This window comes from Dromiciops gliroides, chromosome 4 (genome assembly GCF_019393635.1).
Source record: "Dromiciops gliroides isolate mDroGli1 chromosome 4, mDroGli1.pri, whole genome shotgun sequence".
Lineage (NCBI taxonomy): Eukaryota > Metazoa > Chordata > Mammalia > Microbiotheria > Microbiotheriidae > Dromiciops > Dromiciops gliroides.
In genome coordinates, this window is record NC_057864.1 from 477,491,250 (window position 1) to 477,508,860 (window position 17,611).

General features: G+C 44.1%; 1 protein-coding gene across 3 annotated transcripts in view; it reads left to right on the forward strand.

The window, feature by feature from the left end:
- Positions 1–17,611, forward strand: part of SRRM3 (serine/arginine repetitive matrix 3) — a 111,910-nt gene that overhangs the window by 32,370 nt on the left and 61,929 nt on the right. For all 3 annotated transcript variants that reach the window (XM_044004412.1, XM_044004413.1, XM_044004414.1), the window contains exon 2: positions 16,369–16,627. In XM_044004412.1, the coding sequence (XP_043860347.1) occupies positions 16,401–16,627 (227 nt within the window). In that variant the 5' untranslated portion in view covers positions 16,369–16,400. The remainder of the gene's footprint in view (positions 1–16,368; positions 16,628–17,611) is intronic.

Here is a 17,611-nt window from a genome sequence, read left to right on the forward strand (position 1 = left end):
AGAAGGCAGCTCAGAAAAGAGAAGGAAGATGCCACAAGCAGCCCAGGTCCAGCCCTGAATCTCTCTGTGTGTTTGCACACACTGTGGAAGTATATTACAAGCAGAAACCATTTTCTCTCTGACCACAGGTAGACCTTCTGGCTTTGAAAATCACATTTAGAGGAAATCTTGCCTAGACCAGTGGGCATCAGCATTCCTGTATTCTTTCCCTGATTGTCAGGAAATCTCAAGAAATGAATGAGATGGTTCTTCATGTGCCAGTTAGTCTCTTCCCACTAAGAGTTTTTATTTCCTGATCCTACACCTTGCAGGATCAAGACAGGGCCCTGATGGTGTGTGGATGTTGCACCCATGACTAAACTTGGAGACTAGAGGAGTGAGGTTTGGGGCTTTCAAAATATATGTGCCCCAACTTTCTGAAGTGACTGATTAAATTAGAGGCATAGGGTAGGGCATAGGCATATGTATAGGCATAGGGTAAATTATAGGATAGGGACTATGTATTGGCATATAAGAACTAATTCCCAGCAGGAGAGGAATGTGTGTGTGTGTGTGTGGAGGGGGCAGTTCAGAAACCCAGCCCTTCCAGAAGATGTGGAACATATTATATATTCCTGATCTAGAGAGTACAGGAGTGAATGGAGGTTTCAGTACCTTGGACTTTTGGACAGTTCTCTCCACAGGAGGGAGCTTTCCAGTTCTTTTTCCCCCTATGTTCTTTAGGGACCTGCAGAGATGTCTTAATAGGGAAATTAATGGGACTCGCTAAATTGAATGAGTGTATATGACCTGCAGAGATGGTCAGCGTGAATTGAATGCTGAGAGAGTGCAATATAGGAAACTCTAGATAGGGTTATACAAAAAATAGGGAGGGAGAGGGAATTGTGATAGTGATGGTGATGGTGGTGGTGATGATGGTGTGTGTGTGTGTGTGTGTGTGTGTGTGTGTGAGAGAGAGAGAGAGAGAGAGAGAGAGAGAGAAACGAGAAACAGTATAAACCCAAAGTGAGTGAATTCAGCACAAGATATGCCACAGGCAGCACTCCCAAAGGATTCACAATTGATCTCTGCTAACAAGAGATTGGGGAGCTCAGAAAACATTTGGGAAAATGAAAGAATAAACAAAATCTTAGGGAGGAAGTTGGGGAGGAAGGTACCTCAGCCTCAAAGATGACATAAACTGGAGCAATCAATGCGTCTGCTGCAGCAGCTTGAGGGGAGTGAGGGATGTCACCTCTAGTGGGATGTGCTGTCCATGGTGATGGATGAATGCTTGGAACTTGCGGAGATTGGGGGCTTACAGTTAATTCTCAATTATCTGTTCTGGGAGTAGGATAAGAGGGGGAGGTGATGTAGACAATCCTTAAACCAGTTCTAGTTGATTTAGGGATAAATCAAAGATAGACAAATCCAATTCCCCACCCACAGAAAATCTTGAGGTAGTTGGCTAAGGAGGATCAATTTAATTCAATTCAACAAACATTTATTAAGCATCTACTGAGTTCTAAGAATGTAGAAAAGCCCTCCTCTATTGCCTCATTGTGGTACAGAGGTCACCCTGACTTCTTGAAGGCTCTGCTCATTGATCACAAACTCTGGCACATTTTGGAAAGGCTACTAAACTGGAATGGTTTTGAGTACGGGCCTGGTGACAGACTGCAGGTCTGTTGCCTGAGAACTAGCCCAAGTTCAGATTGGCTACAGAATTATGATGTGTTTCTTTGCCACAACAGATCTCTACAGCTGGACTGTACATTCCTAGAAGGCTAGGGCTGGACTCTTGTTAGCATATTTAGGGCCAGGCCTTGGAATACATGATACAGAGGAAAGAGCTGACTTGAGAATTGGAGGATTTGTTTTCAAATCCTGCTTTTGATCTTACCAGTTATGTGATGTTGGGCAAGTCACTCAAACTCCCATAGGGCTCCATTTCTTCATCTGTAAAATGATGGGGTTGGATTAGATAGCCTCTGAGGTCTTTTCTATTAACAGGAAGAGCAGGTAGGGAGCTAAGAGCCTGGAATGCAATTGGAGAACTGCAATCAAATGAACACTGCCATTGCCTCAGGAAAGGTTTTGTTGTTTGATAGCTCTCTTCTTCCATTTTATCATCTCTGTGACCTTCCCCTGGCAACCGCTCTCTTATAAGTGTTATCTTGAGGACAGCTAGGTGGTGCAGTGGATAAAGCACTTGCCCTGGATTCAGGAGGACCTGAGTTCAAATCCAGCCTTAGACACTTGACACTTACTAGCTGTGTGACCCTGGGTGAGTCACTGCAAAAAAAGTGTTATCTTTATCTATTAGAATGTAAGCACCTTGAGGAAAAGGGCTGCCTCACCCTTGCATTTGTATCTTCAGAGCTTAGCATAGTGCCTTTTTGTTGTTGTTCAGTCATTTTTTAGTCATTTCTGACTGTTCATCACCTATTGGGTTTTGGTTTTTTGGCAAAGATTCTGGAGTGGTTTGCCATTTTCTTCTCCAACTCATTTTACAGGTAGGAAAACTGAGGCAAACAGGGTTAAGTGACTTATTTGCCAGGGCCACATAGCTAGTATCTGAGGCCACATTTGACCTCAGGGAGAGTAGTCTTTCTGATTCAGGCCCGGTTCTCTATGCACTATGGCACCATGTAGCATTAGAATGTAAGCTCCCTGAGGGCAAGTACTGTCTCACTTTTGTATTTGTATCTCGAGAACTTAGCACCATAGCAAATGATTGAGAGATTCTTTTTCATTCAATCATTCATTTGTTTATGATCAGAGAGTCAGAGTCAGAGAGGCATCACCACAAACTCTCCAGTACCATTTGCATTGTGAATATCTACTTTTTGGGTATCTGTAGCAAATTTTCAACCTTAAACTTCTTCATTCCCCTTTAACTTGCTTTTTTTTTCTGGGTCACCTCCCCAACTCCTGCCTCCATCTGTGCCAGGGACCTGCTTTAGTTTCATGCTGAGAAAAACCAGTTAGAAAAGGAGACCTTTGGCAAATAAAATCCCATAATGCTATTCACAGCCAGGGACCATTTTTAAATTATCTGGTGCTTTGAATTATCCATTCCCTGTTCCATTCTCTAAGCACTCATGAGGGAGAGTTGACTGTCCTATCCGTTACCCTTCTCCTCATCAGAGGAGCTCCCTTCCTTCCCTAAGGCTGGACTCTATCCCCAGATGGAATTTCCCCATTAGACCAGATGCTCCCAGAGGGCAGGGAATGAATCTTCACCACATGTGTCCTAGACTACTCCCTGTTCAGGTTTTACAGTTAAACCGTGTGTGTGTGTGTGTGTGTGTGTGTGTGTGTGTGACCATCTGTTCACTGACATTTCTTTCTTCCCCATGCCCATCCGCTGACACTAGCAAGGACCATTTACCTGCAAACACAACTGATGGGTTACTCTAAAGTCCTTGCTAGTGATCCCCTCACCACCAGTCTCCTCCCCTCCCTCAGCTGACATCTCTCTATGAATGATTATCTCATTAGCAGAACAGTCTTCCCTGGCTGTCGGTAGGGTTTCCAAAACAGATTGGCCCCCCAAGCTACAGATGTGCTATTTCACCTCCAATTAATCTTCATCAGGGAGGGATGGGTTGTACCACAGGCCCTTTTCTTTTGTCCTGGCCCCTGCTCTGTCCTGCAGACGATGCATCCCTCCAACACCTCTCCATCCTGGATGTGGGGGGAAATGGGAAAAGAGAATTATTGATCAACATTTCAGTGTGACAAGTTTGGGGGGGCGGGAAAGTACTGGGATCCTGATGGGTTGTATTTTTAATAGATTTGGACAGGAGGGTCTGAAAACAGGACACTGGCTCTTTAACAGATCTCTTGGCTTATGAAGAAAGCAAGCTCCCCTGTGTCAGCAGGCATTAAATTAGAGCTTCATGACTTAATCTGTGCTCAGGTGGGGCTGGGATGGCTCCAGCTTCTCCATTCCTAGCTAGGGGACTTGACCTGGAAAGCCCTGAAAAGAAGCAGCAATGGGGGAAAGAAGGGAGGAGCAGGATCCAGGGGTGCACTCAAATTGGGGCTGGTGTGGCTATGATCATGGACTAGGTAGAGCCAGCAAGGACTAGCATGCTCTCTGAACTGGGGCCTCTGAAAAAGTCGGCTTGGATTTCTTCTGAGCCCTCGATAGAAAAGAGTCTAGGGGAAATGCATCAGTCATGGCTGCGACATTTTTGATCACTTGGGCTCTCCACCCCCTCAGCCCCTATCCATATAGAGGTGAAGGTCTCTGGAAGGAGCTATAAAAACAGAAGCCTTTGGGGCAGCTAGGTGGTGCAGTGGATAGAGCACTGGCCAGGGAGTCAGGAGTACCTGAGTTCAAATCTGGCCTCAGACACTTGACACTTACTAGCTGTGTGACCTTGGGCAAGTCACTTAACCCCCATAGCCCCGCAAAAAACAAAAAACAAAAACAAAACAGAAGCCTTAGGGCAGGTGGCAAGATACCAGCAGAAGTTTCAGAGATGACTTTCGCCCAATCACAGTGACAGATACCTAGAGTCTGACTTTGTCTTCCCCTTTTCTTTGTTCTCATGTCCTTCTCTGATTTTCAATATGTCCTTGTTTTTTCTAAGTCTCTGACTTTCTAGGCCCCTGGTTCTCTTTATGCCTGCATGTATTTCATTTTTCTACTCTGTCTTTATCTGCATCCCTGTTTCCCACCCCCCATATCCCTAAAGCACAAATCAGTTGCTCAAAAAAATTCATCTGGCTTCCTACTGCTTTGAGGATAAAATAAAATTCCTTTGTTTGGCATTTAAAGTCCTTCACAATCTAGTTCCACTCTCTCTTTCCAGGCATATTATACATTACTCCCAAGAGAGTGCTGATTAGTGTTTAACAACAGGTTCCTCCCCCCAAATGTATGTGTTCACTCTAATCCGCATTATTAACATTTTCCCAATCACTTTATTAAGTCTAGACAATTATCAAGAAAAATAAGTTAACCTTCATTTGTGGTGTTTTCTGATTTCTGAGGTCTAAATGTTCACATTGAAAATTTAACAATCAACTCTTGTGAGCTGTTTTTAGCTGGCTCCAACATACCCTTGAGACTCCCCTTCTCCGATTCTGTGGTCAAGCTGGATTGCGCTACTTGCTGTCCCTCACATATTCCAACTCTCATCTGTGCCTTTGGGCTGTCTTGCATGTACCCCTGCCCTTCCTTGGATTCCTGGAGTCCCCTAGGCATCCTTAAATGCTCAACTCAAATGCTGCCTCCTGAGAGATTGAGGCCTTTCATGAGCTCTCCAGTTGCTAACACTCCCCCCACAAAAAAATTAACCTTGTAGAGATTTGGTATTCATACATTACCTATTGGTTTCCCACTAGAGAAGAGACTTGTTGAAATAAGGGGCAGTTTTGTTTTTGTCTCTGTATCCCTAATATCACGTAGTGGGTGATAAGTAAGTACTTGTTGGATGAATGAATGAATATGTCACTGTTACTGTCTCTGACTCAATATTTCTGGTGATTTCTGCTTCAGCAAAGTTCAATCTCTTTCCTTCTCTGTCTCTGACTCATTGTCGCCAATGAGGGATTTGTGTTTTTCTCCTTGTCTCCCTCTCTGCATTCCCATCTTTCTTTGTATCTCTATCTCCATCTCTCTTTGTGTATCTATCTGTCTTTCTGAATTCCTAGCTTGTCTGATGTCTCTGTTGACCTCGTTGAGATAGAACTCACTATTTGTGGAACTAGGAAACCTTGGGCAAGTCTCTTCACCTTGAGAGATCTTCTTCTGGACATTTTACTAGTCTCTAAGTGAGTCTTCTAGACTTATCCTCATTCTAGGGCCAACATACAGGCCCATGATTGGCAGTTAGACACTATAAGGCTAGCCCAAGGTGCCACCTGCTACAAAAAGCCTCTCCAGATCGCCCGCTTATCAGTTCTCTCTCCATCCTCAAAAAATAATATTTATAATTGGCTGTGCTACTGTGCTCTCTCTACCCCCTAGAAATAGAATGTAAGTTTCTCAGAGAGAGGCTGTCTTTCTCTTTGTCTTTGTATCCACGGCACCTGATGCATAGTAACAAGCACTTAATAAATGTTTGTTAAATGACTAATATGGAAATATGTTTTGCTTGCCTTCTCAATGAGTGGGAGAGGGGCTGAAGGGAGGGAGAAAATTTTGGAACTCAAAATTTTAAAATGAATGTAATTTTTAAAAATGTAATTTTTTAAAAAATATAAATGCCTGTTAAATTCGTGCAGGTACTTGGAGCATGGATTTAAATTTAAAGCCAAAAGGGACCTTAGAGGCCATCTGATCCAACCTATTCATTTGACAGATTAGAAAACTGAGGGCCAGAAGGGTTAAGTGACTTGTCCATGGTGACACAGGTAACAAATAGCAGGGGTCAGGAGGTAAATTCTTAAAATGGGGAAAGTTAAGATGGTGGTGACAAAAACACTGCCCCTGTTCAATGCCAATCTAAATGGTCTCCCTTTAGTAGTCATACTAGAACCATGACTCCCTTATCTTTCTTTCTTTTTTTGTGAGGCAATTGGGGTCGAGTGACTTGCCCAGGGTCACACAGCTAGTAAATGTTAAGTGTCTGAGGTCGGATCTGAACTCAGGTCCTCCTGAATCCAGGGCCGGCGCTCTATCCACTGTGCCACCTAGCTGCCCCAACTCCCTTTTCTTTCACAAAGAAGAGGAAGGAGCCATTGTTGAGTTTCTGATTCAGAGTGGTGCAATGGAGACACCACTGCCTTTGGAGTCAGAATATTAGTTTAAATCTCAGGACCTCCAGATGGAGATGTCTAGCAAGCAGTTGGAGATATGGGATTGGAGCCCAGGGGAAAGGTCAGGGCTGGAAATATCAATGTGGGTTTCATCAGCCACAGAGGTGATAATTGAAGCCATGGGAATGGGTGATGCTGCCAAGAGTGCGAAAAGGACTGAGGACAGAACTCTCACTTAGTGGAACAAGAGGAGGAAATAGCAAAGAAGACTGAGGAGTATCTGTCAGATGGGTAGGAAGGAAACCAGGAAATGGTAGAGCAGAAAGAGTATTCATGCAGATGTGGTGATCAATAAGGTCAGATGCTGCAAGAAGAGGATGATGACTGAGAAAAGGCCACTAGATTGGCCAATTAGGCTTCCCTCTGAATGTCTATGAATCCTTGAGTGTTTTGGCCTCTCTTCCTATCTCTCATTGGGCTTCTGGTGCCACAATGAACTGACCTTCTTGGTGGTACTGGAGACTATAGCTGATTTCATGCTCCTCCTGGTATATTTGCGGCTAATTTTCTCTCTTCTCCCTCTTCCTTCAGCCTTAATGAATTGTCCTCCCTTCCCACCCCCCAGCACCTCTAGGGAGGAGGTATTGGCTTAGAATTCTCTTTCCCTTCCTTATCTGTTCCCTGCAGCCTTTGCTGCTGCTGCTGCTGCTGCTTTGGGTGGCCGTCTGCTCCTCTCTCTAAGGTTACCTTCTCATAGGATCATAGATTTAGAGCTGAAAGGGTCCTTGGAGGTCATCTCATCCAACCTCCTCATTTGTTATAGGACACTGGGGCTTAGTGAGGGGAAAGTGCTTGTCCAATGTTACATAGGTGATTAATAGCAGTACTGGTGCTCAACCCCAGACCTAACTCCAAAGTACACCACCCTGCCCCTCCTTGAACACTTCCTGTGAAGTCAGCTGAGCTTGGAGCTGAGCTTTGGAGAAAAGCAAAGGGGTGGCTGTCCTCCTAACTGTTGTTATCCATCCCCATGAAATCAGTCTGATTTAGTTGAAAGTAGACAAAAAAGCCTAGGTTCAAATGCTATCCATGACGCTTACTGACTATATGATCATAAGCTACTCCCTGAGCATCCTTTTTCCCATCTGCAGAATGGGTATGGTAATACCTGCTGCGCCTACCTCAAAGTATAGTTGTAAAGACCAAATTAATGAATGAAAAGTGTTTTGTATACTATAAAGTGCCACATAAATGCCTACCATACCACTATAGCTTCTTTCTCCTTGGGAAAGATGCTCCAAGACAGGGTACCTTTTGTTGTCACCTCATGTATACATTCTCTCCTCACCTGGTGAACCCAGCTTACAAAGAGCCCCTCAACTTCTCACTCTCATACCAGGACAGACTTCTTGGCCCCTCAGCTTCAAAGGAAAATCCAGAGGTTATTTGGTTCTCCCATCTGTTGGAAGCAAGCAGCCCACTGGATATTGTTCTTTCTCCTGAAGTTTTTCTGTATCTTTGTATGACTGCAGCCCCTTCCCTTTAACCCATATCATCTATTCTACAACGCAGGTAAGGGCAGAAGAGAGCAATGGAAAGGGTACTTGTTCTGGAGTCAGAGGCCTTGGGTTCAAATCTTGCCTTTGACAACCAGTAACCAGGGCAATCATGAGCAAGTTAGTTCACTTCCTTATTTTCCCCCTTCTGGATGGGATTGAACTGGATGGCTTTGAGGCCCCTTCTATCTCTAGATTTGCAATCCTACCCATGTGATAGATAAATCGCTTGATCACTCTGGGCCTCAGTTTCCTCCTCTGTAAAATGGAGTGGTTTGTACTGATGAATTCCCTTCTAGCTCTATGCTATTGTGTTTTTTTTTTAATTTTAGCTCTATGCTATTATAATCACTTCATGCCACAAAAGGGTGAATACAGGTTCAGAGGGAGTAGTGTCTGCTACAGGTGACAAATCTACCCAATAGATAAGAATTCAGGTCTCTGGGGGTTACTGGCTCACTAATGGATAACAAAAGGAGCATGTAAGGAGACATCAAGGTGATAGAGAGATGCTTTAATTCAGAAAGACCTGGGATCAAATCCTGTCTGAGACACACTGAGTATGTGACCCTAGACAAGTCACTTAGTTTCTCAGTATTGTAGGTAACTCTCTACAGGTATAGATCTGCATTGGTGGAGGGAGTTTCTTCCTTGGGAGTTCTATTTGCCAATGAAATCACAGCTCTAATTTTTTTAAAATTAGCGTGCGAATGTAGAGGATAAGCTCCTGGAGGGCAGGCATCATTTCATTTTTGTCTTTATATCCTCAGCACCTAGCACAGGACCTAGCCCATTATACATGCTTGTCAATTGACTGGCTGACGGATTGAATGATTGGTTCCCTTCCTATCCCTTCTTGGATACCCTGAGGCTGGGATCTTCTGTGTGTGTGAATGTGTATCTCTGCATCTGATTCTCCCAATGTCTATGCATCTGTTCCCTGTTTCCATGTGTTGATGTGGGTCTCCATCCCAAATTCTTGTTCTCCCTGCTATCTTCAGTGTTTGTCTCTATCCCTATGTTTCAGTTACTGTCTCTCTGGTGGCTCTGTTTCTCCCTTTGTCCCTATTTGCCACAATCTCTCTTGGTGACTTGTGCATGTCTCCCTATCTCAAATGCTACATTCCTGACCATGGGCTTCTCTGTTGGCTATGTGTATTCTTTTATCAGGGGCCCCAAGTGTCCCTGATCCTTTTGCATTTCTTTCCTCTCCCCTTCTTCCCCTCCTTACTCTAGATGGCTTCCCCCCTCATTTCCTCCCTCCACCAGGGGAGGAAATAAGTCCTCCTTGTTGCTTAGCAACCAGCAGCCAGCAGTGTCATGGAGAAAGGAAATAGAAATAGCTCAAGAGGTGGACCCTTCCTCCCCCCCACACAACACACACACAATGGTCCAATGATGAGCTAAGACATCAGTGGCCCTTCGGTCTGTCTCTCTGTCTGGGGGGAAGGAGTTCAGATGGGGCTTGCCACTTGAGGTCTCACCTTTAAATCAAAGCCGCAGTTCCCCTTCCTCAGGGGCCCGAGAGAGGGTGATTTGGGGGAGAAGGTGCTAGTGGCAAATTGTTCCTCACAGCAAGAGACAGGAGCAGTCCACAGCAAAAATTATGAAGGAGATAACATTTATCCTCGCCTCCTCAGCACCTTTCTTCTCTCCCCCTGGACTCCTGACTCTGCCCTATTCTGTATCTTTTCCCCATAACCACCCTCTGACAAGGTGATAAGATCGTGGAATCTTGAGCTGAAAGGGACTTACTAGATTATCTATTCTAACCTGTCATTTTTTACAGAGAAGGAAAGCCAGGTCTAGAAAGGGGAACTAACTTGCCCCAGAAAGCCGGGAGCACAGCCAGAACTCTAACCTAGGTCATGGCGCCATAGATCTAGAGCAGAAAAGGACTTTAGAGGGCATCTAGTTCAACTCCTTCATTTTACAGATGAGGAACCTGAACCTGAGAAGTTAAGGGGCTTTGTCAAGGTCAGGTGGATCACAGTAGCATAGATTTTGAACTGGAAGAGAGCATAGAGGGCATTTAATCTAACTCCTTCATTCTACAGATGAAGAAGCTGAGACTGTAAAGTTAATATGACCCTCAGTGTCACACCAACAGTAACTGTCAGAGACTGGATTTGAATCCAGAACATCTGGGTGCTGACTTTAAATCCAGAGGTCATTCCACTGCACCATGATTAACTGAGTGTGTGTGTGTGTGTGTATGTGTGTGTTAAGGTGTTATCTTTTCAACAGAAACTTTCTTATAAAGAATTCCCAGAAATAAAGTCATTAAGAAGCAAAGCTATTGCTAGGTGGCGCAGTGGATAAAACACAGGCCCTGGAGTCAGGAGTACCTGAGTTCAAATCCGGCCTCAGACACTTAACACTTACTAGCTGTGTGACCCTGGGCAAGTCACTTAACCCCAATCGCCTCACTAAAAAAATAAAAAAAATTTTTAAAAAGAAGCAAAGCTATGACTTTAGAAACCATCCAGACTCTAAAGGGGTTAGAAAGTCCTTCATCTTCTGAGCAGGCTGGGTCCTTTCTCCAGAAGGACAGGCTCCACATTTTGAAAGGCCTCCTGTTCCCAAGGCAGAGTTATCCCTCACTCCGGCTCTTGTGGATTTCATTCAGCCCCATCAATCCAAACTATATGGCATTCAGCTCAGTGCATCAGGGAAGCAGCCACTGAATGAATTGCTAAAGACAAAGCATGCTCCTTTCCCTTGTGGACTGAGCTTGAAATCTAAAGGCCACAGCCCAAAGTAGGGGGCAGGCCCTGAAAAGTGTTAAGACACAGCTATACATGGGGGTATATACCCGAGACTTGGCACACATGTATAATGGATGGTCTCTACAGGCTATGCTCCATATGGATGGAGCTGTGATTTAAAAAAAATTTTTGCAATGTGAGGCAGCTCCCAGGGTAGAGAGTTTTTCTATCAGCAGATGGCAATAATGATTTACTCAGTAATAGTAACTCACATTCTCATAGTGCTTTAAGCATGGAAAGTCACTTGAGATATCATCTCACTTGATCCTCAGTACAACCCTATGGTGTGGGTACTATTATTATCCCCATTTAACAAATAGAGAGAGGTTAAGTGATTTGCTGATGGTCACAAAGCTACGAAGTGTCAGAAATGGAGCTTAAGGACTGCAGTTTCCTCCTGACTTCAAGTACAGTGCTCTACTCCCTCCAACCACTGCTTTGATCAATCACTGCTGCCACTTTTTTGGGAATTAGCCTGGGATTTCACTGGTATTGGGAGCTCATAGTAAGGAAACTCCCTCTGCTAATGCAGGTCAGCCCTTGCTCAGCAATATATGGTTTTAGAGACTTGCTTGGAATAGAGATCAAGGTATAGGGTCATGTAGCCCATGTCAGAATTGGAATTTAAAGCCGTATCTTCCTGACTGATGCCAGTTTTCTATCCACCATGCCATCATGCCTTTCCTGCATATCCCTTACCTGGGTGTCTGTATTCTTAGCCCTAGCTGTGGAATACTGAATTGCATGTTGTGTATTTGTGTTTGTGTTACTAATAAGTGCCAATGTGGTACCAAGGAAGGAGCACCGAGGTCATAATTATGGCACCGCCACTTATTCACTGTGTGATCTAGGGCACTTGCTTCCCCTCTCTGGACTTTATATTCTTCCTCTGTAAAATGTGAGAAAGAGGAGTAAGGGAAATTTATGGTGGACAAAATGATATCTTGAGGACACTTTGACCTCTAGCATTAGTCCCAGTACTTAGATGATCACATGTTATCCTCCTTCAACCAACAGTGTGGTTGGCTGTGACTGAAAGTCCTCATATTGAACTCCCATCTAAAACCTGGCTTATACCTGAGGATGGTTCTTTGTTCTGTTGGACTCAGTCTCTGAGACTCCCTCCTGATACCCCTTAATTCCAGTGTCTTCTCTTTTTGTGTGTGTGAGGCAATTGGGTTAAGTGACTTGCCCAGGGTCACACAGCTAGTAAGTGTCAAGTGTCTGAGGTAGGATTTGAACTCAGGTCCTCCTGAATCCAGGGCCAGTGCTCTATCCACTGCACCACCTAGCTGCCCCTCCAGTGTTTTCTCTCTGTTAATTATTTCCAATTTATCCTTGATATGTATTTGTTTGTTAAGTTGTTTATCTCATTGGACTGTGAATCTCCTTGAAGGTAGGGACTGTCTTTTGTCTTTCTTTGTATCTTAACACTTAGCATAGTGACTGGTACATAGTAGGCACTTAATAAATATTTTTTGACTGACTGACTGGTGGGCTGAAATCCATTTATCAAAAGGAATCACTATCATATAAGAGTTTTCATCACATTAGAGAAAAAAGAATCATATTTTCTTTCCATATTTCCTCTTTCCTCTAAATGTTTCCAAAATGTGCAGAGGTGTCATGCTTGCCAACTGAGGGTGGCCCTGTCCACGGTCCTGATTCAATTCAATTCAGTTTTGTTGGCCAGCAAGCTCAACTAGTGTCTATAGTATGATATAGCATCCAAAGAATCTAATGTCATCCTGGACTACATTAATAGAAGACTACTGACCAAGATGAGAGGAGTGATAGGCCTGTTATATTCTACCCTGGTCAAATCACATCCAGCAAACATTTACTGAGGGTTTCCTACATACAAGGCACTGGGCTAGATGCTGGAGATGCAGCAACAAAATGAAAAGGTCCCTTCACTCAAGGAGTTTATATTCTTCTTGGGAGATATTATATATGTATACATGTATATGTGTGTGTGTGTGTGTGTGTGTATATATATATATATATATATATATATACATGTGCATATGTATACACACATGGTAACTTGAGGAAAAGAGAGAACTCTAACATCTAAGATGACTAGAAAAGGCTTCCTATAGGATGTGGTACAAGAATGGAGCCTTGAAGGAAGAGGCTGAGCTGAGGAAAGAAAGCATTGTAAGCGTAAGAGACAGTATGCGCAAAGTCACGGAGGTAGAATATGAATTGTCAATTTCAGGGATTGGTGAGCAGGACAATTTGACAGGTCCTTAAAGGGGAGTAATGTGCAATAAACAGGAAAAGCAGGCTGAAGCCTGACTGTGAAGAGATCCAACTGCCATGCTGAGGAGTCTGCATTTTACCCAAGAACCGTGGAAGTTTCTCATTTGTAATATTATGTTCAGTGTTGGAGGATACAGTTGAGGCAGGTAACTGACAGGCTGGAGTATGTCCAAGAGAAAGTGACCAGGATAGTGAGAGATAGGAATCAGGTTATAAGAGTTTAGATCCATTTCAATTCTTTAAGGCTTTTTGTTTGATAAGGATAATTCTCCAGTGTCTCATCATGGAAGACTATAACAGCAAAGCACCTATTCTAAAAGTTCTACCAGGCTGTAAAGGCTTCAAGAACAGTCCTGGAAGGAAAATAACTACTTTTTGAGGACACATCCACTTATATATGGAGAAACCACTCACCAGTAGACTGGCCAGTAGGAGGAAGTGGCGTGAGGGATTGTTGATTAATAAATGAGTAAAGGAATAAAGGAGCTTAGATCTAGCACTAGAAAGGACCTCAGAAGTCATTTTGCAGATGCAAAATGAAGCCCAGAGATATTAAGTGACCTAGTGTCTTAGATCATATAGGTCATAACTGGCAGAGCTGGGATTTGAACTTGGGTCCTGGGACTTGAAGTTCATCGCTCTTTCTAGGTGATGATCTTTTGACTGTACTGTTTTCCTTTGTTATATGAAGATTAGTTGAAGGAACAGAGGAGGTTTAACCCAAAGAAATTCTAGAAGGCTTTGGGGATAACAAGATAGCTATTCTCAGACACTTGAAGGGGTATCATATTTTAAAAAAGGGTTAGACTTGTTCTTGGCCCATGGACAGAGCAAGGATCATTTTGGGCATGGTGGAAGGAGCCATGGGAAGGCAGATTTAGATCCAACAGGAGGAAAATTCCTCTGAGAACTACAGTTATCCCAATACAGAATGGGCTACTTCAGGACAAAATGAGTTCCCCATCACTATCTGCAAGGTGAGGAAAGATGAATTCTCATTGGAAATGTTATGGAAGGGATTTCTATTTAGGTACATGTGGGAGTACACATCCTTTGAGGAACTTCAGCTCTCAGAGGCTGTGATTCTATGACTGAACTGCTAGCTAGGGGTGGGGTGGGGGTCCCAATCTTTTGTGTATTTTGTAGGGCTGGTGGTGTAGAAGGGAAGAGACAGGGATGGAGCTGGCATGGAATCATAAAATTAGAAAGCTGAATGGAACTGGAGAGGTCATTCAACCCATTCCCCTGCCTCCAGGCAGTCATACATGTCAGCCCATCCTATTCCTATGGCGCAACCCATGGGGGCTGAATAAAGCATACCTAAGACTCCACACTCTCACACTTCCTTACATTTTGTAGAATTTATTTCATACAATTAGCTGTCTTGGGAGGTTCGGTTTGATCCCTAAGGCCCCCTATAATTTTGAGCTGCTGGAGACATTTTCACTTGGGGATTGTAGCTAACAAAGGTGAATGTAGAGTCGGAAGTTCTGAGTTCAAATCTCAGTTCTTGCACTTACTACCTTGTGTAACCCAGGGCAAATGACACAATTTTTCTGGGCCTCAGTCTTCCCACCTGACAAATGAGAGGGTTGAGCCAATTGAGCTTGATGGTCCCTTCCAGCTTTAAATCCATAAAGAGCTGGCCATGTGAAGACCCAAAGAGCAGAAGCTCTGAACAGTTTCATTGCTGAAAGTGAGCCCACAGCTAGTGTGGACACAGGTATGGACTGAGTGCAAAAGGATAGGGTAGGATGGGGAGAGACTTGTTCTAGTTCTTAGATTGCCAGCATTTCGAATACTTCCATGAGTTTACAATTCATAGGTCATAGAATGTCTGTGGTACAGTGGAAAGAACGTTGAATCTGAAGTCATAGGACCTTTGCTAGAATCCAGGTTCCACAATTTACTATCTTTGTGACCACAGGCCCTCTTAGAGCCTTAGTTTTATTTGTAAAATAGATGGTTTGGGGGCAGCTAGGTGGCACAGTGGATAAAGCACTGGTCTTGGATTCAGGAGGACCTGAGTTCAAATCCAGCCTCAGACACTTGACACTTAACTAGCTGTGTGACCTTGGGCAAGTCACTTAACCCCAATTGCCTCACCAAAAAAATATAGATGGTTTGACTAGCTAACCTCTGAGGTGCCTTCCAGCCCTAAACCTATGAATTGAAGAACTAGGAGGGGACCCTCCAGATCATCAACCTCTCAAACAAGAGGAAACTGAGATCCAAAGAGAAAATTGACTTGTCCAGGGTCACATAGTTACTAAGTGGCAGAGCCAGTACCAAATCTCAGGTTTGGAGATCTCCAGTCTAGAGGTGATCCCACAATAGTGGGCTTCCCATCAGCCATCAATTCTTAAGGCCTTCTTGAGATAATGAAATTTCAGTAGAATTACAGGGGGACTTTCTGGTTAAATTTCTTGAGAGCCCCCTCTTGTTCAATCCAAAACATTATAAAATCCACACACTCCTCCCTCACACCAAGGATGGAAAGATAAACCCTGGAGTTGGGAGTAGTTAACTTGAGAGAGGCAAAAATGACTTAGGGATGCGGGCTTTCCCCCAGACTATGGACCACTTCAACACCAACTTGCTCCAAGAAGGAAGAGGGGTCTGTTTCCCCTGAGCACTTTTCTCTTTCCTGACATTGCAGGCATACTGTATAGCACCTCCACCCTACCACCTCTCTAACTGCTCATCTCTGACCTCTGTAGGAGTTCTCTCCCCTCTGGCTGCCTCTTTTCCTTTCTCTTGTGCCCAGAAACTGATGTGAACAGTGTCTCTCCCATTAAGTCATCAGTGTTCATTGAGCAGAGTGGTTAAGGAACAGAGCTTTGCCAAGTGGGTGTTGATTAAGAATGGTAGATCAGGGGCAGCTGGGTGGTGCAGTGGATAAAGCACCGCCCCTAGATTCAGGAGGACCTGAGTTCAAATCCATCTTCAGACACTTGACACTTATTAGTTGTGTGACCCTGGGCAAGTCACTTAACCCTCATTGCCCTGCACAAAAAAGAATGGTAGATCAGAAATGAGTTTGGAGCTGAATATCTCCTTCTCCTCTTCTGTCCATTCTGCAGAGACTGCAGCCAGCAGGTCAGTGCAGGCAGCCATGTCCTCCACTTTCAACAATGGAGCCAGCATTCCATCTCCACCAGATGCCGCCAATGGCTTCCCCCAACCTGGTGCCTCAGGAGCCTGGCACAGACCAGAGGAGGAGCTTCGAGTTGTGGAGCCGAGCCTGGTGAAGAAAGCCCACCGGGAGATCCTGGACCATGAGAGAAAGCGACGTGTGGAACTCAAGTGTATGGAATTGCAGGAGATGATGGAGGAACAAGGGTGAGTGAGTCCAGACAAGTGGATGGATGGGTAACCCAAACAACCCTACTGAGAACTTGGGGTCAGCCCACCAGGAGCAGCTAGGTGATACAGTGGATAAAGCACTGGCCCTGGATTCAGGAGGACCTGAGTTCAAATCTGGCCTCAGACACTTGACACTTACTAGCTGTGTGATCCTGGGCAAGTCACTTAACCCTCATTGCCCCACAATAATAATAATAATAAGCCCACCAATCATTTATACAATGCTTGCATATTGGATAGCTATCTGGTCTCAGAGTCAGGAAGACCCTGTTCAAGTCCTGCCACTACCCTGGCTGGTTGGTCCTGGACAAATCCCTTAACTTCTCAGCATTCTAGTCCAGTGGCATCAAACTCCAATTGAAACAGATCCATGCAACCTCCATATTGACATAGAAAACCACAAATTAACATTGCCTTTGTTGTATTCTGTTTGTATTGATTTTGTTCAATATTTCCCAATTACATTTTAATCTGGTCTCAGCAGCACTCCAGAATTTTGCAGGCCAGAAGGGGCCAGGATTCTGATATCTGTTACAGGCAACACTCTAAGGTGATGAGGATAACAACAGCTAATATTTATAGGATACCTACAATGTGCCAGGCACTGTGCTAAGTGCTTTATGATTATTATCTCATTTGATCCTCACAAAAATCCTGGGAGTTAGGTGCTATTATTATCCCCTTTTTACAAATGAGAAAAGTGAAACGAGCAAAGGTTAAGTGACTTGCTCAGGGTCACACAGCTAGTAAGTGTCTGAGGGTCAAATTTTAAGTCAGGTCTTCTTGACTTCAAGCCCAGTACTCTTTCTGTTGCACTACCTCGCTTCCCAGTAGGAAGTAGCAGGTGGGATTTGGTGTAGAGGCAGGGTTCTTTTCCCGCTCTACCACAATACCTCACCAAAATCCAATTCATGCACATCCATCACCCTAAGGATGTCTTTGGTCCTCTTTGATGATGAA